This window comes from Cavia porcellus, unplaced genomic scaffold (genome assembly GCF_034190915.1).
Source record: "Cavia porcellus strain 051 isolate PalLab524CR breed Dunkin Hartley unplaced genomic scaffold, mCavPor4.1 scaffold_8, whole genome shotgun sequence".
In the NCBI taxonomy this organism is placed as follows: Eukaryota; Metazoa; Chordata; class Mammalia; order Rodentia; family Caviidae; genus Cavia; species Cavia porcellus.
The window spans coordinates 62,581,480-62,608,419 of record NW_026947491.1 but is presented as its reverse complement, the minus strand read 5'-3'; the positions used below and the strand labels follow the sequence as shown (position 1 = coordinate 62,608,419).

The 26,940-nt window shown below is 39.6% G+C and overlaps 1 protein-coding gene across 6 annotated transcripts in view; it reads left to right on the top strand.

The window, feature by feature from the left end:
- Best3 (bestrophin 3) overlaps positions 1–26,712 on the top strand; it is a 35,572-nt gene extending 8,860 nt beyond the window's left edge. For all 6 annotated transcript variants that reach the window (XM_013159540.2, XM_003475926.3, XM_013159541.2 and 3 more), the window contains 6 exons: positions 6,977–7,131; positions 8,444–8,521; positions 8,625–8,777; positions 11,254–11,334; positions 12,502–12,653; positions 24,546–26,712. In XM_013159540.2, coding sequence (XP_013014994.2) covers positions 6,977–7,131; positions 8,444–8,521; positions 8,625–8,777; positions 11,254–11,334; positions 12,502–12,653; positions 24,546–25,467 — 1,541 coding nt within the window. In that variant the 3' untranslated portion in view covers positions 25,468–26,712. The remainder of the gene's footprint in view (positions 1–6,976; positions 7,132–8,443; positions 8,522–8,624; positions 8,778–11,253; positions 11,335–12,501; positions 12,654–24,545) is intronic.
- The last annotated feature ends 228 nt before the right edge of the window (positions 26,713–26,940 follow it).

The window sequence follows — 26,940 nt, the reverse complement described above, 5'->3', positions numbered from 1 at the left end:
CTTTCTTTCTTTCTGAGACAGGGTTTCACTATGTAGTTCAGGCTGGCCTTGAACTCCCTCTAATAGCACAAGCTGGTCTTGAACTCGCAATAGTCCTTCTGCCTCAGCCTCTCAGGTGCTGGGGTTACAGGCATGTGCTACCGTGCCTGGTCTCAGCACTTTCTTTAATTCCTGGTGTTTTCTCAAAATGCAGGAATAGAGTAGTGGGCACAGTTTGTATCCACAAACATTTAAGTTTTGAGAGTTCACCAGCAGAGCAGAGGTTCCAAGCCACTATCCTCTAAATAGGAGTGACGCATCGGAGGCCGGGTCCTTTCCAGCTGCTCCAGGACCTGCTCCTTCTGTTCAGGGCAGCACTGACTCACCAGACTTCCTGATTCTTCTTCACAGAGAGGGCTGACTCAGAGTCTGCACACTGAGTCTGTTTCCAAGTTCTTCCAGCTGGACATTTGCCTCCATCACTCCCTGGCTGCTCTTTGCCTGTGTGGGTTTCTGGGAAGAATAGGGAATTTAGGGATAGCAGAAACTGTTTGGCAGATCCTTTGAGTCCATGGACAGGACACCTGCTCCTGCTTGAGAGCAGAGAACTGGTAAATTCCATCGGGTAAGGGTGGTGCGGAAAGTACCTTGTCATTTGATTCCTTTACACAAAATCACCTGTCAGGAAAAGTAGATGTTCACAAACTTCAGTGAACAGTAGATATTGTTACAGTCAGTCAATAAAACTAAAAAATACAGATCTCCAGATGCTGCTCTTAGAGATTCTGATTCAGGAGGTCAGCAATGGAGTCCAGGAAACAGTATATTTAATAAATTCCACTGACGAGACAGACGGTCACGGGATCATACTCAGGCAAACAATGGCTTAAAGCAGTTGAATATCTCTCCACCCTCTTCTCCCTCCTGCTTCCAAGAAGGCTCGTGCCTGGATAGATTCAGTGCTGGCCAGGAGGACGGAAGGGAGAGGGCTGGGAGAATGAAGACCTGCAGGACCTCATAAAGCATCCTGTAGTTCCTTGATGGGAGGAGGACGAGCCAAGCCGCTAGTCCCCAAACTCCCCTTGTTTTCACGTCAGCAGTCAAGTTACATTACTGTGATAAGTAAAAATAGAACAACACACACTGTCATATATGTATGATTCTGATGTTACTGGCTCAATTGCTCAAAAGTAAAAATTTTTTCTACTTATATCAAAATAAAAATAACAATTGAATTTAAAATGATGTCTGTTATGCTAAAAAAAAAAGCCCCTACTGTGTTTCCAGTTTACTTATCAAAGGGATTGCAACATAGTCTCTGTTATTTTGCCTATCAGAGAAATTGCTGTAAAAATTCTAGTCATCTGAATGCCCTAGAAAAAGTCACTTGTTCAAAGTCAAATCAAATGCACAATTCTAGTTCTTTGCTAATTCAAAGGATGATCTTAGTTACATTCTTGTATTACAATATCAGTCTGAATGAAATCATCTTTTCTAGTATTTCATAGGCATCAAGAGAAAAAAATTCTCTTCATAATTACTTACCAGAATCACAAAGATAATAGAAAATCAGTATTATATATACACATATATGTACATAATATGCACATTTATATCCTTCTAAAAGAAATATTAACAAAGCAATGCTAGGTGTATTATTCATTTGCTCCACTAAACAAATACAACTACCAGTATAAACAAGAATGAGTATAATCCCTGTCCTCAAGAATCAGTAAAAATCACTATAAATCTTATCACACAGTGTTTTAAGAGACAAGCACAAATATATTTAAATATATTTAAAGCTAAACTTCATATCTCTACGTCACATTTCTATCTCTTTAGAGTAAATAGTTTCCTTTTGTACTCAACAACTCATAAGAGTGGCTAGAAGACAGTAAATTTAGGGATAAAACACCCTTTACAGGGTTGCTTAAACCCTGGTAATCTTTTTTTTTTTAAGAGAAAAAAACAATGAAAACAGTGATAGAGAATTTCATGACAAGATAATGGGAAATTAATAATGGTTAATGTACTAAATATTGTTATCTTCCAAGTAGTTGTTCAGATTACAAGGTTACATATGGGCATGCAAAATTGATCAGACAATATAAGCCCAACCACTCATTTCAATGAACTAAAAGAAATTAGTAATAAAATTATATTAGCTACTGTATATTTTTTTCTTTTCCCTTCTTCCTTTTTCCCCCATCCCAGTTGTTCTTTCCCTCTGAGCAGTTTCTTTCCCTTTCACAATGTCTATTGCAGATTTTGGTCCTTATTTACTCTTTCAGTTTCTTACACTAGGGAGACAATACAATGTTTACACATGACAGTCTGAGTTATTTCACTTCCAAATATGGTCTCTAGTTGTATCCATTTATCTATAAGGTCTCCAGTTTATCTTTCTTTATAGCTGAGTATAAAAATACCGCATCTTTTTTTTTTATCTATTCTTCAGTTCATGAATATTTGGGTCATTTCCAAAACTCTGATAATCTTTTTTTTTCAATTTTAAAGAGGATAAAACAGAATAAAACCAATCAAAACAAACCAGTGTAAGAGATAAAGGACTAAAAAATTACAAAATCAACAATAGTTACTGTAATGCCCTTTAATATCTTCAAAACAGCTGCAGATAACTTCAGACATAGTAAAAATCAAATAGAATAGAAACCAAAATACAAAACAATGAATGAAATAAAGGACTTCAAAATAAACCAATAGTAAATCCAAAACTGCTGCCATAATATATCTTGCTGTCTTTGAAATAGCTGCTCTGCCATCCAATTTGACATAATTGAACAAAACAAAAGAGAATAAAACCCAAGCCAACCAAACAATGGAAATGATATAGGACTTCCAAAATACAACTATAGGGAGTCAGCAATGGCTACAGCCCTCAGAAGGAGCCCCCCCCCCCCACCAATGCTACACTGTGTACCACTATCCTCTGAACCCATGATCAGACCACTGGCCCTAGATCTGCAATGTTAATGAAACACCAAAGCACCACAGGCATCCAATTACATTTCACCTTGATAGCTACTATCACAGCCAGTGTTTCTCCAGATAAGTCAGTCACTTACAGTGTGCTGTGTGTGTGTAGGGGGAGGGGGCTGTGGGATGGTACTTCTTGTTTTCTGGTTTGCCAGTGAAAGGGGCTAGGGTCTGGTTGTTTCCAGTCTGGCGTGGGTCCACGCATGGCACTGATTACCAGGCTGGGTTTGCTCACCAATGTGTCCTTTGGTAATCTTAACATGAAGTTTCATGAACTTATTCTATAACTAAAGGGAGTGATGAGGCATCATTGGACTTCAGTAACTCTTACAGTTAGTAGACATCAATGCAGCCAACTAATCCCCAGCTGTCAAGTGGCTGGCTTTAGAAGCACAGAAAAAAGTTACAAGTTCTGACTTTAGACGTACTGGCTAGAAAGTGAACCCTATTTGAACTTCCGACATAGACAGAGTGTCCTGTTGATGATTGTCCTATATAAAATCAATTCTGTATCACATTTTTGCCCTGAGGTCTGCCATCACTTTTCCTGATGCCTCTCATGGCTCTGAGGCTCCTTAGCCTCAAAATCTCCAACTGTCCTGTGTTACAGGAGAAATGGCCAAGGAGACAGTGTAATGCACAGCTGTGCCAGCTTTTCCTGTTGGCTGAACTTTCAGAGGCTGAGTCAGTTACCCCTGTAGTCTCACATGATGAGCCCGGAACAGACAGAATGTCATCTTGTGAGTGAAACTTGATTCACCTATGTGTACTTGCTCTGCACAGGAGAGTGCAAAGCAGTACTAGTATCCTTGAATTAATGCCACAGATAGACAGTCTCCAGTGTTTGAAGCTTCCCCACAGTTCTGTTTCATGAATTTAAACCTGTCCATCTTGATGTTTCTGAAAGTATGACTGTAGATCTTAAATACTGAATTATCAAGGATAGGTTCCCAGAGAGCCTAAGAAATCATAGACACTGAGGTTTAAGAAGCAAGGAACAGGGCTGGGGATTTAGCTCAGAGGCATAAGTACCTGCCTTGCAAGCAGGCAGTCATGAGTTCGATCCTTGGTACTGATAAAAATGAAAAAGACAAAAAAAAAAAAAAAAAGGCAAGGAACACACCTTTAAACAAGCTCCCCAGAAGCACTGCAGGATGTTTGGCTCAAACTATGAATTTTGAAATATCCAAGACGAGGCCAGTTTCTTACAATCTCTGCCACACATTGGAATCACTTGGTGGAAATAGTTTGAAAATCCTGGTGTCTGTCTGTCACCCTCAGATATTGGGTTACAATACCAATCTGATGTGCAGCAAAGTTTAGAGACCACTGCCCCGGGAATATCAATGGATCTCTCCAATTTTATCTGCAAATTGCCTCAGATCTGTGCATTCAGGGCAAATGAAATTCTAGGCCATTTGCACATTTGTATAATGCTGTCATAATGTGTCATAATGTGACTCCTTCCATCCCTCTGTCCATCTCCTTTTGCCTCTCCTTGATTTTTCCAGTTGTCAGGGATGTCTAAGCCCCTCCCATTATATTTAAATGACAGCTTTAGTTGAAGGGCGGCTTTGTTGTGTGCATTTAGAAAACACAGAGGTGAAAATGAGGCAAGCACACTGCAGGCTTCCTGAAAAAGTCATCCCTCCAAGAAGGGTTCAGATGCTGAATGCACAACTTTCTTTTTCAGAAAGAACGGGCATTAAATTCATTCTGCCTTCAAATTTGGGGATGCAGACCTTTTAGTCCTGCAAATAGAGCTTCACTTAACTCTATGCTTGAAAGGCAAAAAACACCTACCTCAGCTTCAACCAAGAAAAAAATAGGGCAACCATGCAGAAGACATAATCTATGATGACCGGAATGTGTTTGTCAATAGAATTAATTCATCCTTTGCCTTGAGGGCAATAAAATTTTGCCTTCAAGTAGCAGATCCTACTCCACCAAACCATAACTCAAGTTGCAAGTCAATGCAAATGTATATTTGAATTGACAGATATAGATGCTTTACTCTGATTAGAAATAGTAAAGAAGATATTTTGGGGGATAAGCAATATGAAAATTGCTGAGCCAGCCAAAAAGACAAAAGATGGCATGAAAAATTCTAGGCGTACGCAATGGCCAGACAAAATAGCCATGCTAGTCATGGTATGGATAGGACCTAAAGGAGCATAACATCAAGACAGACATTCAAAGAAGACAGGTTGGTGGGACACCAGCCAACTGATGGCACTATCATACAGTAGTATATCAATAACTGTAATTAACATAGTCTTAAAGCTAACTTAATGACCCAATCCTGAAAAAAGCATTGATCTCGGGTTACTATTACTTGAAGTGCTGATGAGGACATTCTATTTCATGAAAAATGTTCTTTGAATGGATTTGGCCAACAATCTAGGCATTTTCTTTCCAATAACCATGTAATTTATTTCCAATGATGAAGTTACTTTAGATAAAATATATGACCCTGCAGGGAATAACAGAAGTTATTCGCCTACATACTCCTAGAGAATAGATTGATATCTGATCCATCATCCATATTTCACAGCAACTAGAAATCTTTCAATGAATTCAAGATGAAAACTTCTCAGCTTTCTTCCATCTACTGGTTGGTCCAATCAATAGATGTCCTAGCCAGGCAAAGCAGTACACACCTATAATCTCAGCTGCACAAGAAGCTGAGGCAGGAGGACTATAAATTCAAGGTCTGCCTGAGTAACTTAGTGAGACTCTCTCTCAAAATAAAATTCATTGGAGGATGCAGATGCAGCTCAGTGACAGAGTACTTGCCCAGCATTTATGAGGCCCTGGGTTCAATCATCAGTGCCCAGGGCGGGTGGGGCACGATGGCCTACATGGAGGCCTAACTCTTGCATTAGTGTTACAGTAAATAAGCCTTCACTCTGTGTATTTTCTATCTACTTAGAAACCAAGAATGGATTTGCTAGCAGTTTGATCTATGCTCCTGAATAAAAAATAACTAGAGACAAAGTTATTCTTTGATCCAATTACAGAGATCACAGCCAATACATAAGTGGAATCACTTTTGGAAATTACACTATAAATCCTAAGACTGTAACTATTAGACAATTGATATGGAATGACTTTTAATAGACTTCCAGTTTAAGAACAGCTGCAGCAAGTTTTTAGACATAAAGCCAAGGCAGGTTGAATGCATCTGTTAACTTCTCCTTTTTCTATATTTTTATCTGTATATGTTTGTAATACATGATAATTGCATTCATCTTGGGAAATTGGCACAAATACACAACACATCTGAATCATTTGACTCATCTACCCCCACAAAGTCTACCTCTCATCTCCACAAGTCTACCTGTTTCTTATCCTCTATCTTCTATTTTCTCTCTAAATTATTTTTCTATTAATACTTGAAGTAACACTTAATCACACCACATCCTGCAAGTCTTTGTTGAAAAAAGAAAAAAATACCATATGGTCTACCTCATACAACAAATCTAAGTTGTACTAAGAAGCAAAAAGTGAATTAATTACCAGGATTTTGTATTTTTATTTTTTTAACCTCCACAGAGGTACCATTTTCCAGGCAATGAGCAGAACTCCTCTGAGCATAATAACCTGAGTGTAATCTTAACTAGACTTCCATTGGTAAATATTGACTTTGCAATAGTTTCTCTGTTTATTTTAAATACTGAATATAAAACCTTCATTGGTTAGGACTATTTTGTTTTTTTCAAACATTGCTGTAGGTCAGAATTTCCCACAGAGTTCAGTAAATATGCAACTGCCAGGATCCAGTTCCATTAAATCACACATTTGGATTCAAAAGAATACTGATATCTGAATTCACTCTAATCTGACTGAATCAGAAACTGGGGATAAACTGCTTGAGACAGGAACTTTTCTATTCCTTTAGTATTCTTCCATTTGCTTCCATAGTAGACTGAAAATATGGTAATATATCAGTGCTAAGATGAGTTTATATAATCTAGCTGTTTTTATTTTCCTTAAGGTTTTATGACAGCGGATGAAAGGAAATTATTTGACCATCACAAATCTCCTCATCTGAAATATTGGGTTCCATTCATCTGGTTTGGAAATCTTGCAACTAAAGCCCGAGATGAAGGTAGAATCAGAGACAGTGTTGATTTACAGTCCCTGATGACTGTAAGTATATCACACATCATCGGTAACAGATGTTAACTACGTCCCAGAAAGGACCTGGATATAATAGATCTGGCCAGCAATAGTCTGTTTTGTTCATTCTGGTTCCAAAGTAACAAAAAGATCAAGCTAGTATCAGAACCCACAACATGCAGAACACAAAATGCACGGGTTGAACTCAGATTGCTTGGTGGTAGTTGCTTGGAAGCTATGCTTTATATGGAATGCTTTGACTGGCTCTGCAAATAGTGTTCCTCAATTGATTAACCATGGGCTGCAAGAGCTCTGAGGGACACAATGCCTACACACAATAGTTTTCATCCCTGGATTCAGAATTCTAAAATAAAATCTGCACAGAAGAGAAAGCTCCTCAGCCATTTCCCAAAAACTGGAATATCCCAAGTGTAGGTCACCATTTCAGGTACCTCAGTGAACAAGAGTGTTGTTCCTAAACAAAGAAGCTAATTGGAACTGAGGGTGCAACTCAATGGTAGAACACTTGCGTGGCATGTGTGATGCCCTGAGTTTCATCCCTGGCACTAAAAAAAGAGAAGAGAAAGAGAGAGAGAGAGAGAGAGAGAGAGAGAGAGAGAGAGAGAGAGAGAGAGAGAGAGTTGACTCCATCTAACAAACAAAAATGCACAAGAGAGCTGCATATATTTGTGCCGTGCAGTGTCCTGCCGGTTAGACTAAAAGGCTAACTGGTTTTCAAACAACACCCAAATTAAGGTGAATTTTTCATCTCAGTCTTAGATAATAATTGCATTCAAAAGAGACAATAAATCAATAAATGTTGGTCCTTCTGCTCCAAGCAGAGAAAAATTTTCTATCAATATGAGTAAAGTCCTTATTTGTTGTGGGGAGAAGTTTAAGGTGTATCTATCTACATCTCTTTCTTAAGATCTGTAGTGAGCATGTTTTTAAAAGAGAAATAAACACTCTCCAAAATTTTCTACTAAAATACCTAGAAAATTCCTTTTCAAATATTAACCACTGCCGTCATATCACCATCTTTTGTTGATGTATGTGTTGGAAATTTTGGATTCTCTAGAATAAGGACTATTTCTATAATGCCCACTCTTTATATTTTAAAAATATTGTATGCATGTTCAGATGTCCTCACCCTTCTTGCACCCTGTTCAAAGAGGCTCATTGCATGTCAATTTTAGAACTTCTTTTTTTGTAGTAGCCTTGGGAGCCAGTTTTCTAGATTACAAAATCTCTCTCATCATTTTAGACATTGCATGAATCCAGTCAATGGTTAGTACCAAGCCCATCATTTCAATAAATCCTATTTTGCCTGTTTCTGGCGCAGGAAATGAATCGATACCGCTCTTGGTGCAGCCTCTTATTCGGTTATGACTGGGTTGGAATCCCGCTGGTTTACACTCAGGTATCAGAGGCCTCCCATGTGATACTTTCCTTCTGCTTGCCCACCTTGATACTGCCTAGGGGCAGCAGCACTGTCCACTCATTCCAGTGTCTCTCTGTTCTAGGTTGTCACTCTTGCTGTGTACACCTTCTTCGTTGCATGCCTCATTGGACGCCAGTTTTTGGATCCCACCAAAGGCTACGCAGGACATGACTTAGATCTTTACATTCCAGTCTTTACTCTCCTGCAGTTCTTCTTCTATGCAGGCTGGCTGAAGGTAGCCAACAGTCTCACTGCCTGATACCCACTCTGTAACCTATTGTGTTCCAAATTCTCTGTGCCGATTCTTACTGAGTTTTTAGCAACTCACTCATGAGTGAGCAAAGGTAGATTTAACAAGCAGCCTCAGAAATGTGATTTCTTTTTCATCAAGGATTAAAATGACAGATGTAGTCAAAGTGTATTGCCGCAGTCTGAAACAGTACATTCTGTAAGCAAATTAGAACAACACTAATGACTTGCAATACTCTGAAATCTTACTCCTGTCCCACTGTGTTAAATGAATCCCATTTTCAAAACAAGAACTGAAACTTAGAGGGAAAACAACCATGAAAATCAACACCAAAACTGCCAGTATTCATGGTGGCATTTAGTTTGCCAGTGCACTGAGAACAGCTTATCCAGTTATCAGAATTGTGCTTCTCAACACTGCCACCATCTCTCCACTCCTCTCTCAACCTCAACCCCAGCTGCATTTGTATGAATATTAGAACCCTGACTTTTCCATTACTTCTGTAAACATCTAGAAGGGACATATGTAGTGGCGAAAAAGATTAAAGACCATGGCTTTAGTACCTGAAACCTAATAACAGTGTGAAAAGGACTAGCAAAATGAAGTATTTAAGTATGAGGCCTTGTAAACAGCCGCGGGCTGTCTTGGCTGCAGGTTGAGGCACCATTTTCGTTTCAGAAGCCTTGTCTTTCATTGGCTCGAAACTTCATCGGGAAATGTAAGTATGCTGGCATTTTCAGTTCTACTCCAAAGACTAAAGGCATGTCCTTTACAAAAGACAAAAACATTTTTTACAAGATGACAATAATGTCTAATTATTTTTACTCAAGAGTAACATAGAGTAGGACAGATGAATGACTCCCATTTCCCACTACAGAAAAAAGTATACTTATCTTTATAAAAATAATATTACCACAATTGGCCCGAATTACCCCCCCTCCTCTGAGTTGTGTAAAACTTTTAATTCTTTACTCTGTGTCCATGTAAGGTGCTTAGTCAAAAAAAAAAAAAAGCTGATAAGCCATCATGTAAAGAAGTTAGTTACAGTTCATTGATCCTTTCAAGTATGTTTTTAAAATATTAATATCTTTTCCCATTATAAAATATTTTAAAAGGTAAACAGTTTTAAAGAGCTATTCTATCTTGACAGCTCAGATATTTACAAATCTTTTCAAAGTGTGGCAGAACCATCTTGACTTTCTGAACAGTCTACTAGGTTACTTGCTTCATAATCTTTGTGAGATTGTCAATTTACAAATATAGGTGTCATTTTAATAATTGAGAATAGACTATAACAATATATGTAGTACTCATAATCATAAAAGTGAAAATTTAGATATAACAAAAAGATTTTCAGGACCTAACTAGTAGCCCATTTAATTTAAGCAAAATATCAGGCAAAAAAAAAAAAAAAGTAAATTCTTTCAACTCACAATAAAGGACTCTGCACAGTTTCCCCACTGGGACTTACTGCTGTGAGGCGCAGCCCTGCCTGGGGCTGTTCCTTAGAACAAGCAGAGAGGTACCATCTCTCTCAGTGGCTCACAATTCAGGATACACTTTAAAATCTGCTGAAACCTTCACCTAATAACCCATGCATGGCTCAGCTTCCACAGATAACAGCAGAGCTGCTGCAGGAGGGGCCTAGGTATCTGGGTTTTGGTAGTTTTTTCTAAAGCTCCCTAAGTGACTTTTAACTACAGCCAAGGTTGAAAATGACTTCTTTAAGAAATTTGACTTAAATTCTAAAAGCTAAGTGGGTAGACTTTCTACCAAATGATCTCAGAATCTATAATTTGGGAACCATTTAAATGATATCTTTATTCTATACAAATCTGTTCTATACAAACTTTTTTCCCATCTAGATCGAATGTAAAATCTCTCTCTCAAGTGTGAACAAACACACACATAAACACAGAAATAGAGATAATAAAAATTAAAGAAAATTATTCAAAATGGTGAATGTCAGGATAACAGGTTAACATATAAAGCTCTCACCAAGAAGATTATTTAGAAGCTAAAGATTTTGCTCAGTGGCATAAGCACCTGCCTGTCAAGTGCTAGGTCATGAGTTCGATCCCCGGTACCAAAAACAAAAAGAAGAAGACTATTTGATTCAAGAACATAGTAAGATCATCTACCATTAACCAAATATGAGAAAATATGTAAAACATTTTAAAATACAAATGTGTGTGGTAAGAAGCTACCTGAACTTTTCCCAACAAAACTAAACTGGATAACACTGAATCCTTTATTCTTTTCTTATCATCGGAATATCATTTATGGTAAAAGAATCTAGACTCGTTTGCTAATAAGTATCAGCCTATAGAACAGCACACTCTCCTCTAGTCTTCATATTGTGAAAGTGCCACACAAAAATGAGAATAAAACCACAGTCATCTTCAATCTCTGTTTAGCCTTACTGTCAGCATGACAATTTATTTTGTATTCTCAACTGCAGGTAGCTGAGCAACTCATCAACCCTTTTGGAGAAGATGATGATGACTTTGAAACTAACTGGTGCATTGATAGAAATTTGCAGGTTAGAGGAAATTTTCTTTCCTTTACAAGTATTAGCAGTAAACCATTTGTGATGTTTCCCATCTGAACAAAGTATGGCTTATAGGCCCAGGTCATCAGAGCTTTTAGCTGCAAATGAAAGAGGGTTGGCCTCTGTAGCATGTTTGTTGTCTTCTTGGAGGCTCACATGTCTTGGATCCCAGTTTCCATAAAATTTAAATAGAATTGCAAGCCAATTTGGTCTTTAAGTTTGTCCATTAGCTTTACTTGGTCTCTTCCTTCTAGGACACTGCAATATTTTAGCTCATTATTTTATCTGCTTTATGTTGCCACCCAGAGAGGTTTATATGACATAAAATGGCTCCAGATATAATCTGATGTGAATTTCTAACTAACAGCACACAGATTATAGCAATCAGATGTCCACACTGGGCCTGGGCCACACTGGAATGTTTCTCAAATAGGTCTGAAATATAACCACTTTACCCAAAACACTATCCCATTGAACTTCCCAAGGCATAGAGGAATTTTCCCTCTAGGTAAGACTGTCAAACATTTCACTGTATATCACATTGTCAGTCTATAAGGGAAGAAGCATACTGCCTTGATGACTCTTTGTCAAAACTAGAATCTGAAAGAATTCATAATTTATTCCTGTGTTGCTTTGGCAAAGCCAAGAGAAAAGATCACTGTGGATTCAACTAGTATGGGCTTGATGATGTGCTTTTTTAAATACATAAGAAACCAGGGCATACATGAAGTGATTAATGTGTTTATGGGATTAACAGGTTGAAATAATGAGAATCTTCGCCTTCCTGTCCTGGGGTTAAGTGGTTGCTGTCAGGGTAGCCACTAAGACAATACTGTAACTGTGAGTACAGAAGAAAAAGGGGCCTCACCTGCCTCCAGGTGAGATGCAGGCCCACACTGGGGGGATGTGGCTTGATGCATGGGGTGTGGGCAGCGTGCCAGCCCCACTTGCACCTTTGTCAAGGTCTCCTGAGCAGTGAATAGGTGCAGCTCCACAGCAGACCCAGTTGTAGCAAGTATGTACTGTAGACATTTACTGGTATAATTACGCATTTAGATTGTATCCTGACACTCTCCAACTCCTGTCTACCTAATGGAAATTCTTCTCTTTTGGATAATTCACATCAGAGCTATTCTAACAATATGACGATGATTTTAGGTCTCTCTTTTAGCTGTGGATGAGATGCACATGAGCTTACCTAAAATGAAAAAGGACATTTACTGGGATGATTCTGCCGCCCGACCACCATATACACTGGCAGCTGCTGATTACTGTATACCCTCATTTCTGGGATCAACAACCCAAATGGGGTAAGTATTATTTTGAAGCTTCAATATTTAGCAAATAATCACTGTCTACCTTTTTTCTGGGGGTGGGCTTTTTCTCTGTGTATAGTATATAAGTCAGACCATATTCAGTGGTTTTAGCATAACAATATGTACTATAAGTCTTAAAGAAATGGATTAAGTCCTGATGTCTCTTATGCACAGCTCTGGAATAATTTTATTAGATCAAGTAATGTGTCTGACTTTGGAGAAACACATGCATGGGAAGAAGTTTAAGAATGTGGAAGGCAGATTCTACAGTTTCTAAATAACTTAAAGAAGAGAGTATAGGCAAATTTAGAAAGTAATAAACTTTCTCCCAACCTCCAGAAAAACTGTAGAAAGAGGAAAAACTTTTTTGGAATTTTTGTGCAGCTTTTGCAGAAAAACTGATTGTCCCTGAGGTTGATCTAAGCAGACAGTGAAGTAAGCTTGAACCCTTCAGCTGTCACTGTGACCATCTTTCCCCACCTTCTGCAGCATTCTGCCTCCTGATTCCCTGTTTGCAGGCTATTTAGCTTCATCCCGTCCTGTAAAGCAAAGCTCTACCTGCTGTCTCCTGGTGCTCTTAAGCTATGGCTTTAGGGGCTCTGGGGCTAAATACCCTCCAAGATCCAAAACCAAGAGTGATACAAAGAGGAATTTCAGGAGCTGTGGAAAGTGATGTGAAAGGCTTAGGAGCTAGGCAATTTGCCACGGTGCTCCTCAGTTTGCTTCTGCTGCCAAGTGGCTTTCCAGACAGGACCCTCCCTCCTGAGTTCTTGTCTGTGAAGAGCGTTTTCTTGTTCCTTGACTGCTCAGCCTTGGTAACTCCTACTATGTAGTAGCAGAGCTTCAATGGCATCTAAATACCTTTTCAGTGTTTAGGCTTAGTATTATTTTTTTGAGTTTGTTTTTACATAATAAAATGTTTTCTTCCCCTAACTTGCACTGCTGATTAATGCAAATTATAAAGGTCTAACTTGTAAAAAGAAGGGAGATCAACACCAATGACAGAGTTAAGAAATCATTGTGATGGTTCTACTTAGACTTTTTATGTTCTAGTCCTAAAGTTCATTTAGTTGTTTTTGCATAATGATTAAAGTTATTGGGGGGCACTCTGAAACTTTTATCTTCATCTACAAATTGTTCTAATCATCAAAATTTGCAGATTCCTAAGTACAAGATGTGATTTTAAAAATGCAGTGCTTAACGTTTTTAAAAATTTATTACAGAGAAGGGCACATTGCCATTAACCCTCCTCAAAATATTTGCGCTGTCTCTTTAAACACAGTTATCATTCTTACCTCTTTTTGAAGCAGTTCTGGAAGTTGTTTTTCATGAGTGTCACTAGTGACGCTGTCATGGCTACCTCAGTGTCCTGAATTGATTTAAACATTTTACATTTCATGGTCATCTTGACCATGAAAAATTAGAAATCATACAGTGCCAGATGTGATGCCCAAGGTGGATGAGGACACATTATAATGTTTTTATGAGTCTATCTTTCCTCCACTTACCATATTTTCATACCTTATAAGTGCTCACGAAAGAAGACATCCAGAACTGCTTCAAAGAGAAGAACAATGAGATAAGTGCATTCTAAGCAAGAGGGAGTATTTGGAGGATGAATGGCAGTCTCATTTACTGTAAGAAAATTTTTCACTTAGACATTCACTAAATATTTTAAATGCCCAGTTTCTTCAGAAAGCATTAAAACATGTTTCTTCTATTTGTAAACATGAAAACATAGAATTAAGAATTTAAACAACCTCAGGCAATATCTATCCCAAGAGAGTATTGGAAAGATTAAATGAAATTGTAAACATAGAAACTCTAGATATAACTACAAAGCATTATTATTACCAGTGAGGCAGGTCTTTTATTTGTGGATTTCAAACCATGCCACAGAAAGATTAAATAATCTAAATTCTTTTTCATATTAAACTAATCCTGGGAGTTTGGAACAAAAAATAAAACAATTGAGAGAAAATCAGGAGATGTGTCACTTTAAAACTGCAGCAAAGAACTTGCCAGTTGTCAGAGAGAGTAGTACTACTCACAGCAGGCTGTTTGCAGGCATGGCAGCAAGAGGCCCAGGGAAAGCCAGAGTCTATGGAGATTTCTGCAAGAAGTCTAGCTGGATTCTGCTAGAACCAACTGATCAAAGAAACAATAAAGCAAAAGCTTGCTTGCCCTGGATTTCCTGCATGAATGAAGGCCATTAAGTGTTGCCTCACAATCCATGAAAAGTCACTGACAGGAGCTCTGGCTGTGGGAAGCTGAGGGTCACGGAAGTTACCCCTTTCTGACCATGAGTTTTGATTAAGATTATTGTATTTAGCAAAATGTTTCTGATCACCTGCAATAGAAAACCAAACCCAAACTAGCTTACGTACAAAGAGGTTTATAAGGTCACACCCAGAGAGTAAACCTAGCTTTGGCCTCAGCTGGATCCGGAGGCTCCCAGTGTGTAACCCAACTAACCCATGAGTGCCCATCTCTCTGGGTTCTGCGCTTGTCCCCTGTGCTGCAGTTTGCAGGCAGTCCCTCCCTTCCCGAGGGCAGGAAGGCAGCCAGCTGCTCCAGGCCTAGAACCATCTCTCAGCAGACCCTGGGGAAAAGGCGCATCTCTTCCCAGCTTGTAAAATTAAAGTGCTGAATTTGCTATGACTGTCTGGGCTTGACTAACACATCCATTCCTAAACTAATCACTTCTGACAGGGAGACACAATATTTTGATTATCCATGGCTAGTTCATGTGTCTGTGCTTGATGAGCATAAAAATCCTTTCCTGGGTGAGTAATTTTTATTTTCTTACTCAGTTTATTTTTGTTCTGTGTAGATTCCCAGAATATTTAATTCAGAAATCAAATTTCATTATCTTTTCTTATCAAGATTTCAGATTTGTAGTCACAATTCCATGACTAGAAAATTGTAACAGCAAGACAATAAATGTCCTTCAGACACTGAGCAAAAGTACCATCCACATACTCTCCTTGAATTCAGTCCGAAATGACTTTCATATTCAGCACACTATTCTCATTCACACAGAAAGGACATTTCTTTGTTCTCAGTATGAAGGAACTTTGTTCAAAGCATGGCCCTGTTTTCTGTGCACTCACCAGAACTGAAACACAACTGAAGCAAAGTTGTTGCTTCTCCCTTTTTTAAACTCTTAAGTACAAATTTAAATTTTTTTTTCAAGATACTAGATATAGGCATGGGAAATTTTTTTAATTTTTAAGTAACACTTAGGCTCACATACATAATGAATAAACAAGCTACAATGCAATGTGATTAGCAGCAACAGAGAACTCTTCATAGTCTTACAGGAGCATCCAGGCTGGTGGATCAGGGAAGGGTTCCCGGAGCTGGGAGGGTAGCGTTCATCTTTAATGATGAGGGAAAGAGCTGGCCTGCAATGGGAGTGGTAAGAGTAGAATCAGAAAGCCTGTTAGCAGGCCATTGTCACCTAAGCAGGAGGAAATTAAGGACTAGATGGCATCATAAGAGATGACAGAAGACATCTAGGATGCAAAAGACTGGGGCAAGGAGGCCTGCGGCATCTGGGACAGAGGGAAGGAGAATGATTGGGTATAGAGGGGAGATGGGAGGTGGTGCCCAGGTGGCTGGTGGAGTAGGAAGCACTGTTTTTACATCATCTGGTCATCGTCGCATCTTAATTGAAAGCAGTCTAACAGGGCCCACCTTTTTCTGCCTAATCTGAGTCTAGAAAGCTATTGTTTTAAACTTGCATTTTATACCTGACACCACCAAATCAATGCTGAAGTTCTTTCTCCCAGTCTTTGTTGTAAAAATCAACTGATTGGATGAAAAAGGTTGTTTTGATATCTAAATGGAGTCCCTAAATTAGAAGGGCCTCTATGAACATACCAGCCTCGAGCATCTAATAAATAGTGACAGTTACTCTACGGCCATCAACCTCCCCTTAATAAACCATCCTCTGAATTAAATAAGCAATGAAAAAGATCTTTCCTGTTTGAACTCTGCCCAATATCATACTGGAGATTACTTTAGTTGAATCTGTTCTGTTTGTTCTTGTTCAAAATATGGAACACTTTCCGATAGCTAACTTAACTGTCTTTTACTAGTTTACTGTGAAAACACTATTAACCAAGATTAAGAAAATACTCAAAACCAGCTAGAAGAAGAGTTGTCCATAAGATGCACAACAAGAAACAGCCCTAAGTGAAAACAGTTCTTGTGCTGTGTTTATTGTGGCAACAATAACTACTTAGTTTGATAAACCCAACTTAACCAAACCAAACCTTGAATGCTTAAATATAACTCAACATTGCTGAAAATAATCCAAAAAAGAAATCCAGATCTAGTCTTCCACACCTGGCTTGAGGTGGAAGTACAAGACCTGTCTTCACATTATGACTTGATGAGCCATTTCAAAATTTTTTATTTACTTGAGGTTACCCACTAAGACAACTGTTAAAACACTGAGAAATAGAACACGTGGAAATTAAAGACCTGATGTTTCATCAGTCTCTTTAATCTTGGCTTGAAAATCAAAACCGCCAGCAGTGAAGCAGCGATGACTTCTTAGGGGCCCGGGAAGAGTCCCGATACACTGTGCCTCCCGGATAGCCGGGGATTTCTGGAGAAGGGCAGCCGTGGCGGCTGAAGAAACGGGTGGCTCAAGTGTGCCATGAGCACCTGCTCTAACCGTCCTGCTAATCTGGAAGCACACTCAAGTCATGAACTGTAAACTGCAGTCCCATCTAAAGCGCATTTTTAAAATTGGGCTTTTCTGCCATTATTCAAAGTATATGTTGAAACTTCTCAAATTTATAGTAATCCTGTAGAAGGGATCCACGTGCTCAGCAAAGATCCATTTACTAAAAAGGAGAAATATTCAAATTTTCTAAGAGTTCTCTTTCCTCTCTTTCCCTGAAAATAAGACCCTGCTAGAAAATAAAGCCTTGAGCAGGAGAGATAAAAAAAATGCCAGCCCCTAGCACCCTATCCCTGCCTTATCTGTCACTGCTAGTCCCTTACTTGGTGGCTATTCTCTAAGGTGGGGAAGGCTAGGATAGGCTGATTGAGGCTGACATTTTTAATCTCTAGTTTTCAAGACTATTTTCTACCTAGGTTATTTTGGGGAAGAAAGAAGAGTGGAATCAAAAGATTTAGTTAAGACTCATCTGGTTACTGTGAAACTATAATCACTTTGTTGGAAATGATGACTTTTACTTACCTGTCTTATTCCAAAACTTCTAAGCATATATATGTCAATAATATAATTTTAAATATTTTTATAATTATATGCATACATATTCAACATGCACAAAGTATTTAGGCTTGCATAGTAGGTGATATTAGTTATAATATATGAAAATACATATTGTAACAAGCAAAGATCTTAAAATCTGCTGAGGATTTAGTTCAGTGGCATAAACACCTGCCTTGCAAGCGTGCAGTTGTGAGTTCCATCCCCAGTACCAAAAAAAAAGACCTTAAAATTTGGTTAAATATACTTCCAGATTGATACTTTTTTCAGAAATTCTTTCTTAGCCAACTATACTCAAGTAGTATTATATAGTATACTTTAGCATTATCAAAAAAGACATAGCCCAATACACACTCTTGCATTCTGTTATATACTCTGAATATATCCAGTTCTGAACCACTAACTTCAATAAAAATATATTCTTGGGACATTGATTTTTCCCTTAATGTTACAGATAGGAAAGGGACACAAAACCTCACAAGGAGAGACTGCATTAAGTTCATAATTTTAGAACATAGGGATTCATTAATATGCCAGTACATGGTCACCAGTGGTGTTTCATTTTCACCTTTTATGTATGTGGCTTAATTTCCCTTTGTAACAAAACTGTTATAGAATACTACAGTATTAAAGGGAGGAGGCTGATGTGATTCTCCACTTTTAGCTTTTGGCTTTTTGCATCAAACTGCAGAGCAGCACAGCATAACCAAGGTGACAACCTGAAGACAGATTTGCCTCCTTAAAAGTTCAACAGTCCACTTCTTAAATCAGATCTGCCATAATCCTTGTTTTAAACTATGACAGGCAACAGAGAGGTGGTGAGAAGGTCACCAGCTCTAAGCATAGCTTTCCGGCCTAAGTGTACCTCCCAGGACGCTCCACTGGCATAAAACTGTCTAGCAGAAAGAGAGGAGAGGAGAGGCAGGGAGGATGCAATTTTTATCCCCTGAATTTTCTCCTATCTCTCAGCCCATTCCTCCCAGCTCAGCATGAGGGTTACCTTGCCCATTTTATAAATCCTTGGCTACACTCTCGACAGTGATTCTGCAGTGCAGAAGGTTAAAAATAACAGCATTTACCTCTAATGGGATTGAAGAGTACATTTTGCTTTGTACATCTCCACCCCGATAGATTCTCAAGCAAATTGGCCTCCTCCAAGGTAGCCCCTCAACACTGAGTACACTAGCAATTTTAAAACAATAAATCTGATGTGAGATCATATTAAATATCATTTTTGTAAATTTCTCATTTCCACTCTCTTAAAATGATGACTTATTATTTGAGTTTAAATTGGCAAAATACCATTTTAAAGGTGAGAAAGAAAAAGAAAAGCAAGCATCTAGTCTTCTCTTTCAATCTTTTTGAAGCTCTGTATTTACCTAATCACACTAGTGAAAAGGGAAAAATCTTGCCTTTAAAAGGATGCACAAAATCCTGTCAGTCATCAGGGCTATCTTGGCCTTTCCACACCAGCTGTCCCCCTTAGGGTGTGCAGGGTCAGTACATCTTCAGCACTCAGTCACCCACGTCACCCTTGTTCTGGCAAAAGGTGGGGGGAGCGTTTTCCTGCTTCAGTAGCCCAGGATTTGCTGCTGCTCACACCCTCACTTGTCTCTCTCGGGGTAAGGGAGGCTAATGGTTTTGTAGGTGCTTCATAAAGGTTTTGAAATGTTGGGGGGTTTTTGGGGGGGTTTTTTTGTTGTTGTTGTTGTTTTTTTACATTAGAGGTGAAAATAATGCCTATCTAGACATCTGTCTGCCCTGGAGAAATAATTCAGACTTGCCTTTCTTCCAGACTGAACTATAAGCAGGAGGCTTGGCTGGCCCAACATAGCCTTTCTTTCTCTTTCTCTTTCTCTTTCTCTTTCTCTTTCTCTTTCTCTTCCTCTTCCTCTTCCTCTTCCTCTTCCTCTTCCTCTTCCTCTTCCTCTCTCTCTCTCTCTCTCTCTCTCTCTCTCTCTCTCTCTCTTTCTCTTTCTCTTTCTCTTTCTCCTGTCCTCCTGTTCTCTTTCAAAAATAACCCAGCATCTGGCACAACCTTTCTCATCCCCATGTGTTCTGTATTTTGTATTGATGATTTACATTAAGCAATAAATGTATGTAACAGGGTTGGTAATTTCTGGCAATGAAACAAAAAAATACCTGCATCAAGAGGCAAGGTAAGGGGCTGGGGATTTAGCTCAGCGGCATAAGCGCCTGCCTTGCAAGCAGGCAGTCGTGAGTTCGATCCCCGGTACCAAAAAAAAGGAAAAAGACAAAAAAAAAGAGGCAAGGTAAGGTCAGGACAATCCTGACTCCATACTCTGACCATTTAGTCAGCCTTGTCTTCCTTCCCTCAAATAACCCAACTTCTTCCACATTTTTTCTGTTGCCCAAGTATCCCACTCTTAGCAGCAAATGGATCCTAAGTCCAAGGTGCAGTCCTTGGTAGCTCCAAGGTGCAGCCTCATTTTTACATAGACACTATCATTCCCTCCAACCTTACAAGAAGGCAGTCATGGTTTGGAAAGCACTTCTGAAACTTCTTCGGTCACTGATAGAGTCCTTGTCATATCACCCACTCTTCAAAGCTTTTTGGCAAGTATTATCCCTTTTGTGTACCCAAACAACCTGGAAAGCAGATAAATTATTATTTTCACTAGTTAACCAAGAGCAGCGCTGTCACAGAAAGGTTTTGGGAGTCTCTCAAGGTCACACAGCCAGTGTCAGCCTGAGCAGCAGCAATCCTAGCTCAGCAAGCTCTCAAAATGAATCATTTGTCCACATCAGAAACAGTTCTCCAATTGCATCTCTGGAAACTGATGGCTGTACAACACTTTCTGTATCTCCAATTACCTGTCCAGCTCAGTCCAAACGAGTTTTAAAATATAAAACCTCACTTTTTCAGCTGACCATCTCTAATGTACAGTAATATAATGAGGGTGCTTATGTTCTGTCATATAGGGTTTCTGCTAGGACTGTCTAAGTGACATTTAGGGTCATAGAATACTAACCTTATACTAAGAATACATTTTAAAATCAAAAAGAGAGGAACATAAAGCATAAAAGGACCTAAACGGTACACCAAAGCTACCCAACTAGGAATTGAAGCCTTTTTAATGTATCCTATTCTGCATGCTCTAAGGTTTAAATCATTTTGTTCTTAAACCACAATTTTCTCCATAGTGAGAACACAATCATACTGCAAAGTATGACTTTTAAGGAAAGAAAGTGGTGGGCATTGTGTGCTAGCGGTGAAATTTTCCACTGGAAGCACTTTGCTTGGAAGAAAGGTCATTTGGTCCATCATGCTGAGGCATTCTACTACTGCTCCTTCATGGAATAAAGAGCTGGAGGACACTCATCATTTCGTCATGAAATGCATAAAAAATAAAATGTCCTTCAGACCACCCAGTTTCAGGCTAAAGGTGGGAAAGTTTTCAAATCATGTTTCCTACTCTAAGCATTCATTAGTGTTGCTTTCCAGCTTGAACTGTAATACCTGCCTATGCCCACTGCCTCCAAGACAAGCCACAGCTGCCCAGGGCCTCTACGATGAAGTCCCAGGCCTTCTGCACAGGATAAGATTCTTCATAACACACTCCCAAACATCTTTGCAGTCTATGCCTGACACTATCCTGTATGCTTTATGCCAACTCAAACGTTTCTTGTTCCTGAGAAGCATTCTAATTCCTGCTGCCTCATTGTTCAAGGTACTTCTTCCACATGAAATGTCCTGTCCTTTCCACCCAATTCTCATGTAGTGGCAAACGCAGCTCAAAAAGTTAATTTTAGATAGATAGATGATACATAGATAGATAGATAGATAGATGATAGATTGATAGATATAGATGATAGATAGATAGATGCCCTCTTGATCCTTTTAAATTAAAAATAATGTTCCTAATACAACAGTTTGTTCATGGTAGATGTTCAATATATTTGCTGAGTGCATAAGCAAATAAATTCCATGAGTCTAAATGAAGTAGAAGGTGCATTAGGGTCCTTGATAGATCTACTCAATGTCAGTCAGAAGGATGTTAGCAAAAAACACTAACCCTTTTGCAGTTGGCTCTCTAAACATATCCATTTCTTTTCTGTCCTATGACTTAGTGGCTTCCTCCTGCACCATATTGAATGTGTGTATTCATCGCACTTCTGCATAGTTTGCAAAGTGTTTCCTTTTGAATCACGTGGGGGTTTTTTCTACAAAATTTTAAAGTAAAAATACAAAGATTTTTTCCTCGAAGAGTGTATCGTTCTTATAAGGTTGTGTGCTTTAGACATAGTTAAGGAATTCAAATAAATAGTCAAGATCCTGAATGGAGGTCAAGTGCCTGTCCTATAAAGAGCACTGCCAGCTCAACCTCAGTCCCAGACCACACTGACTCCATTCGTTCTTCCCCTGGTGTCCACGCTAGCTAAATAGACTCCTGTGAAGTGTGACTGGAGACCTGACCTCATGAAATCCAACCAGCGGGGTCACTGGGGCCGCTGAAGCATGAGTCTGCATTTCAGAGTCAGTAACAGAAGCTGACTTTGCACAGCGCGAGGGCGGGTCAGAAGGCTGCGTGGAAGCCAAGGGCACAGCTGGGGCTTCAGAATAACAGCGCAAGGCTGTAATGCAACCCTGTCTGGCACACTGAGCCAGCCAGTCCTCTCAGTCTTCATCTCTTATTCATAAACACAGAAACACGTTTCTTTGGCTGCTCCCTTTGCCTTTTCAGGTTACACCTCCAATTTACTGTACCACCTCTTCCCCGCACGCCACATAAAATGCACCTGGCATGAAGCATCTTGTTACTGTGTTTGTGAATACCGATGCTAGGTGTGTGATTCCTGGTGCATTTTTTTGTGTAAAGGCAAGGCTTTAAGGAGTTCTTCAAACCCCATGAAGACTGTAAATCCTCAGAAATATGAGCCAACCCACGTAATCTGAGGCAAGACCTTACCACCAGGCGGTCTTATGACTACCTGAGTTACTCACTTTATTTCGGCCTTAAAGGAAATTAAATATGGTAGGATTATTTGTTTTATTTTTCAAATGTTAAAATTCAACAGGAAATTTTTAGCCATACTGAATCCATGAGACTTACTCACAAGGGAGCCCAATCACAATGTGGTTCTCTTTTCTTAACTCACGAAACAGACAGAAATGCAGGGTGTTCACCGGAAATCACCTGTGGAAAAAGAATCATTAGTTTTACCCATTAGTCTGCCCTGGGCTAGAGCTCATCTCTTGACACCTGTGTGGCAGGCTTTTATCCTAGAAGTAAAGATCAAAGGCTCTGAGATCTGACCCAGGAGTTTGGCTCTCACTGGCTACTTAAGCCTAATTAATCTCTCTGGGCCTCAGCTTCTTTCTCTGTAAAGTGTGAATAATAATATCAAGATAATCAAATGAATGTTAGCTGTTATTTGTACTCTTAAATTTAGCTATGATTCATTGTTTGTTGGGGAGAAGGAGAGTTATGGACACTGGAGAAACAGGATCTCATTTTAACTGTAATAAAGGAGAAAGAATATATACTTTATAAAATATGCATAATTTAATGTTCAAGACTCCATGTCAGTGATTCTCAAAGTAGGGTCTGGGGATAGCTAGGGAACCAAAGGCCTATTTAGAGACGCCTCAAGATCAAAACTATTTTCATAGTGACACTAAACCAATACCTCTTTTCATTCTCATTCTTTTGTGTTTAAAAATCCCTTTTAGTCATTGCCTCACTTTCAATGTCTCAGTGATCCACAGTCACCACAATCCAAAACTTTTTCCTTTATATCAAAAATATTAAATGAAAGTTTCCAGAATAAACAACTCACTGCAATTGAATTGCATTCCATTCTGAATAATGAATGAAATTTCAAACCATCTCCCTATTTCATAGAACGTGAAATATGCCTTTGCTTTGTGTATCTGAGCTGTGTACATTGTCTGCCCTTTATCACTTAGTAGACAACTCAGCTTTCAGATTGACTATCACAGTCAAGCAACTTTATTGTGCTTAATAACTTCCCCAGAGCACAGGAGAAGTATTGGTGACAATTCAGATAAGTCAAAAGGAAGCTATAAAGTGCCTCCAATGCTGAAGTTGTAAAGATCTACAAAAAGAATGAATTTTATAACCATGAAATTGTGAGAATTCCACACAAGTTTTGCTGTCACAACTCAAACCGTGAAAGTTACAGTCTGTGTGTGACTAACAGTTAAAATAGAAAAGTACTGTACATGGTTTAGCATTATCTGTGGTTTCAGGCATCTGCTGGGTGTCCTGGAATGTTTATCCCACAATTAAAGGGGATCTAATGCATTACAGAACATTCCAGAAGCTACCAGATATGTAATGACATCATCACTTGTTAATGGAGCAAGTAGATATACATTCTCGTGTTTTAAAATTGTTATAATTGCAACTGTAATAAGCAATAGATATAGCCCAAATAAATAGATGTCTGAGGTATGCAACAATTTTAAGAGTTTAAAAGGATCCTACTAAACTATTGCAAACTCCTACTATCTCAAGTTAAATCCCCTTGCCTCCAATTCAAAATCTGTAAAGCAAAAATACAAAACTCATCTCTCAACTGTGAGACTCTGCAACCAGAGTCAACCCCCAAAGCTACTTTCCCTGTCTTTTTGTCATTGTGTGTTTCAGGCTGTCCGAGTCCGACCTCCCCAGTGAGGAGTGGATGTGGGATTTTCAGAAGCACGGCCATCGGCGCTCCATGATAAGAAGAGTCAAGAGGTTCCTGAGTACCCATGAGCATCCCACCAGCCCCAAGAGAAGCTTCCGGAGGCAGGCCAGCGACAGCTCCACGCTCTTCACCATCAGCCCAACCCAGGATCTGCTGCAGGTGCCCTCCAGAAGTGGCCCCAGAGCCTCACATAGCCGAAAGCCATCTGGTTCCCTGGAGGACAGCCCCAAGCTGCATTCCAGCATGGGAGAACTGTCCACAATCAGGGAGACCAGCAGGACAAGCACCCTCCAGAGCGTGACCCCACAATCCAGTGTGAAAGCCTCCCCCACCAAAATGCCCCAGGTGCCTGAGGTGTTGATCACAGCGGCTGAAGCTTCAGGGCCCTCATCAGATGCCCATCACCATGATTCCACTACCTCTATCACCAGCTTGGAGTTTACTGGGGTCGAGTCAAACAGGACAGGGCAGCAGGAGGGCCCTGTAGAATTACTCCTGTCCCCCTCAGAAGAGGGGACACCAACTCCTGGGAGCCCTGCTCCCCAGCCTGCTTCAACCAGAGTGTTCAACTTTGAGGAGGACCTGGAAGATGAGAGATTCCTAAAAAGGTGGAGCCTCCCACAGTTTCAGAAGCCCAGTCACACCTCTCTGGGGAATCTAAGTCCAGATCCCATGAGCCCTGGGCCGCTTCTCTTACTTGAAACACAGACATCCTCAGAACCTAGTGCTACCAGCAATGAAACTGGCTCTCGGGTCTCTCTTGATGTGCTGTACTTAATGGAAAACCTGGACACCAAAGAGACAGATATCATAGAATTTAACAATGAGCAGACAGAGGAATCTCCCAAAGGAATGCCACAAAGCTCTCAGACCAGGTTCTAGCCCAGATTCCACTTTGCCAAAGGCTCCTCATTAATCCCAGAGGCTGGTTAGCTTTTTGGAGAACATGATCCCACTGTATAAGCTACTTAGAAATGCAAAGGGCATTAATAGATCTTGAAAACTTTGAAAATCAGACACATTCATTTGCATCATCCATAATAATGTGGCTTTCACAGAAATTATACAGATCACAATGAGGTATCGTAACCTAATAAGGAATATCTTATATAAATAAATCTGACTTGTAAATTCATATATTATTAGTTATGGAAAGGGCCTTATGTATCATAATCTAATCCTCTAGACACAAAGACCCAAACACAAGGATTCTCTATTTTCTTTTTTGATTTTACTTTTTCCTTTCTTCTTTAACTATAAAGATAGGACATGAATAACACAGTGCCCCCCCAAAGGCCCTTTTCTACTTATAATTCTTTGAGATGTTCTAACCATCTCACAGTTTTTCTATAACTTTATCACCATTTTCAAATTCTTAGCTTCATCAGCATCAGAAAGCTCCACTTCTTTCCAATTTTCCCTTTCATTTCCAAATCTTCATTTTCCTCTCTTCCATCTTTATTTGCTCATGTTTTTTGCCTTCTTCTCTCCAGTCGTGCTTATTCTCTAGTTACTACAATCTGACTCACCTTCCAGGTTAATTTTCTCTTGCCTAATCTGCAGCTTGCTTCTTACCTGACTCCATAGCTTCTGGCTACGGTATTCCAAATAGGAGGCTCTGACAAAGCCTCCCATCAGATAATCAAATAGGTCAACAATACAGGCTCACCCACATCCAGCCTCCGAGGGGGCCAGGTTAGTGTATCTGCCACTCAAAACCATTGCTGCTGCACTCTGATTCCGCTCTTGCTCTGGGACCCTGGAGAAAACTGAGGCTTAAAGGATGTGAAGATTGCCTAACCAAATGCCGTGGAACCAAAGAATAACATGGCTTAAATCAGCCTGGCTTGAACTCTGAAACAGAAATCTCAATTGTGTCACAACATGGGACCAGCTACTGTGTCTGTTGGGTTGTTTGGAATGAGATAGACTATTGGAGATGGTGTCCGGGCCTGCATAACGGGAATTGGGTTTTGACTAACGCCTTCCAGGAGCTCTTAGAGTGGTTATTTATTGTGAGCTCCTAAGTCTGTAAGGCCTTTCCTTGTACGTGGCACTCTGTCCATTCGCCATCTGATGACTTGGCTGTATATGGCTTAAGAAATAAAATAACCCTGGTCACTATCATTCATTGAGTCCTCACAATGTTCCATGCAGATGCACGTAAAATAACAGATGATCTCACTGATCCTATAGGAATCCTATGACAGTCATAATTGCCCCCAACCCCTTTTCTGAGGCAAGGTCTCACTTCAGTCTGGCCTAGAACTCACTGTGTAGCCCAAGCTGGCCTTGAACTCATGATCCTCCTGCCTCAGCCTCCTAAGTGCTAGGGTTACAGATACGCACCACAAT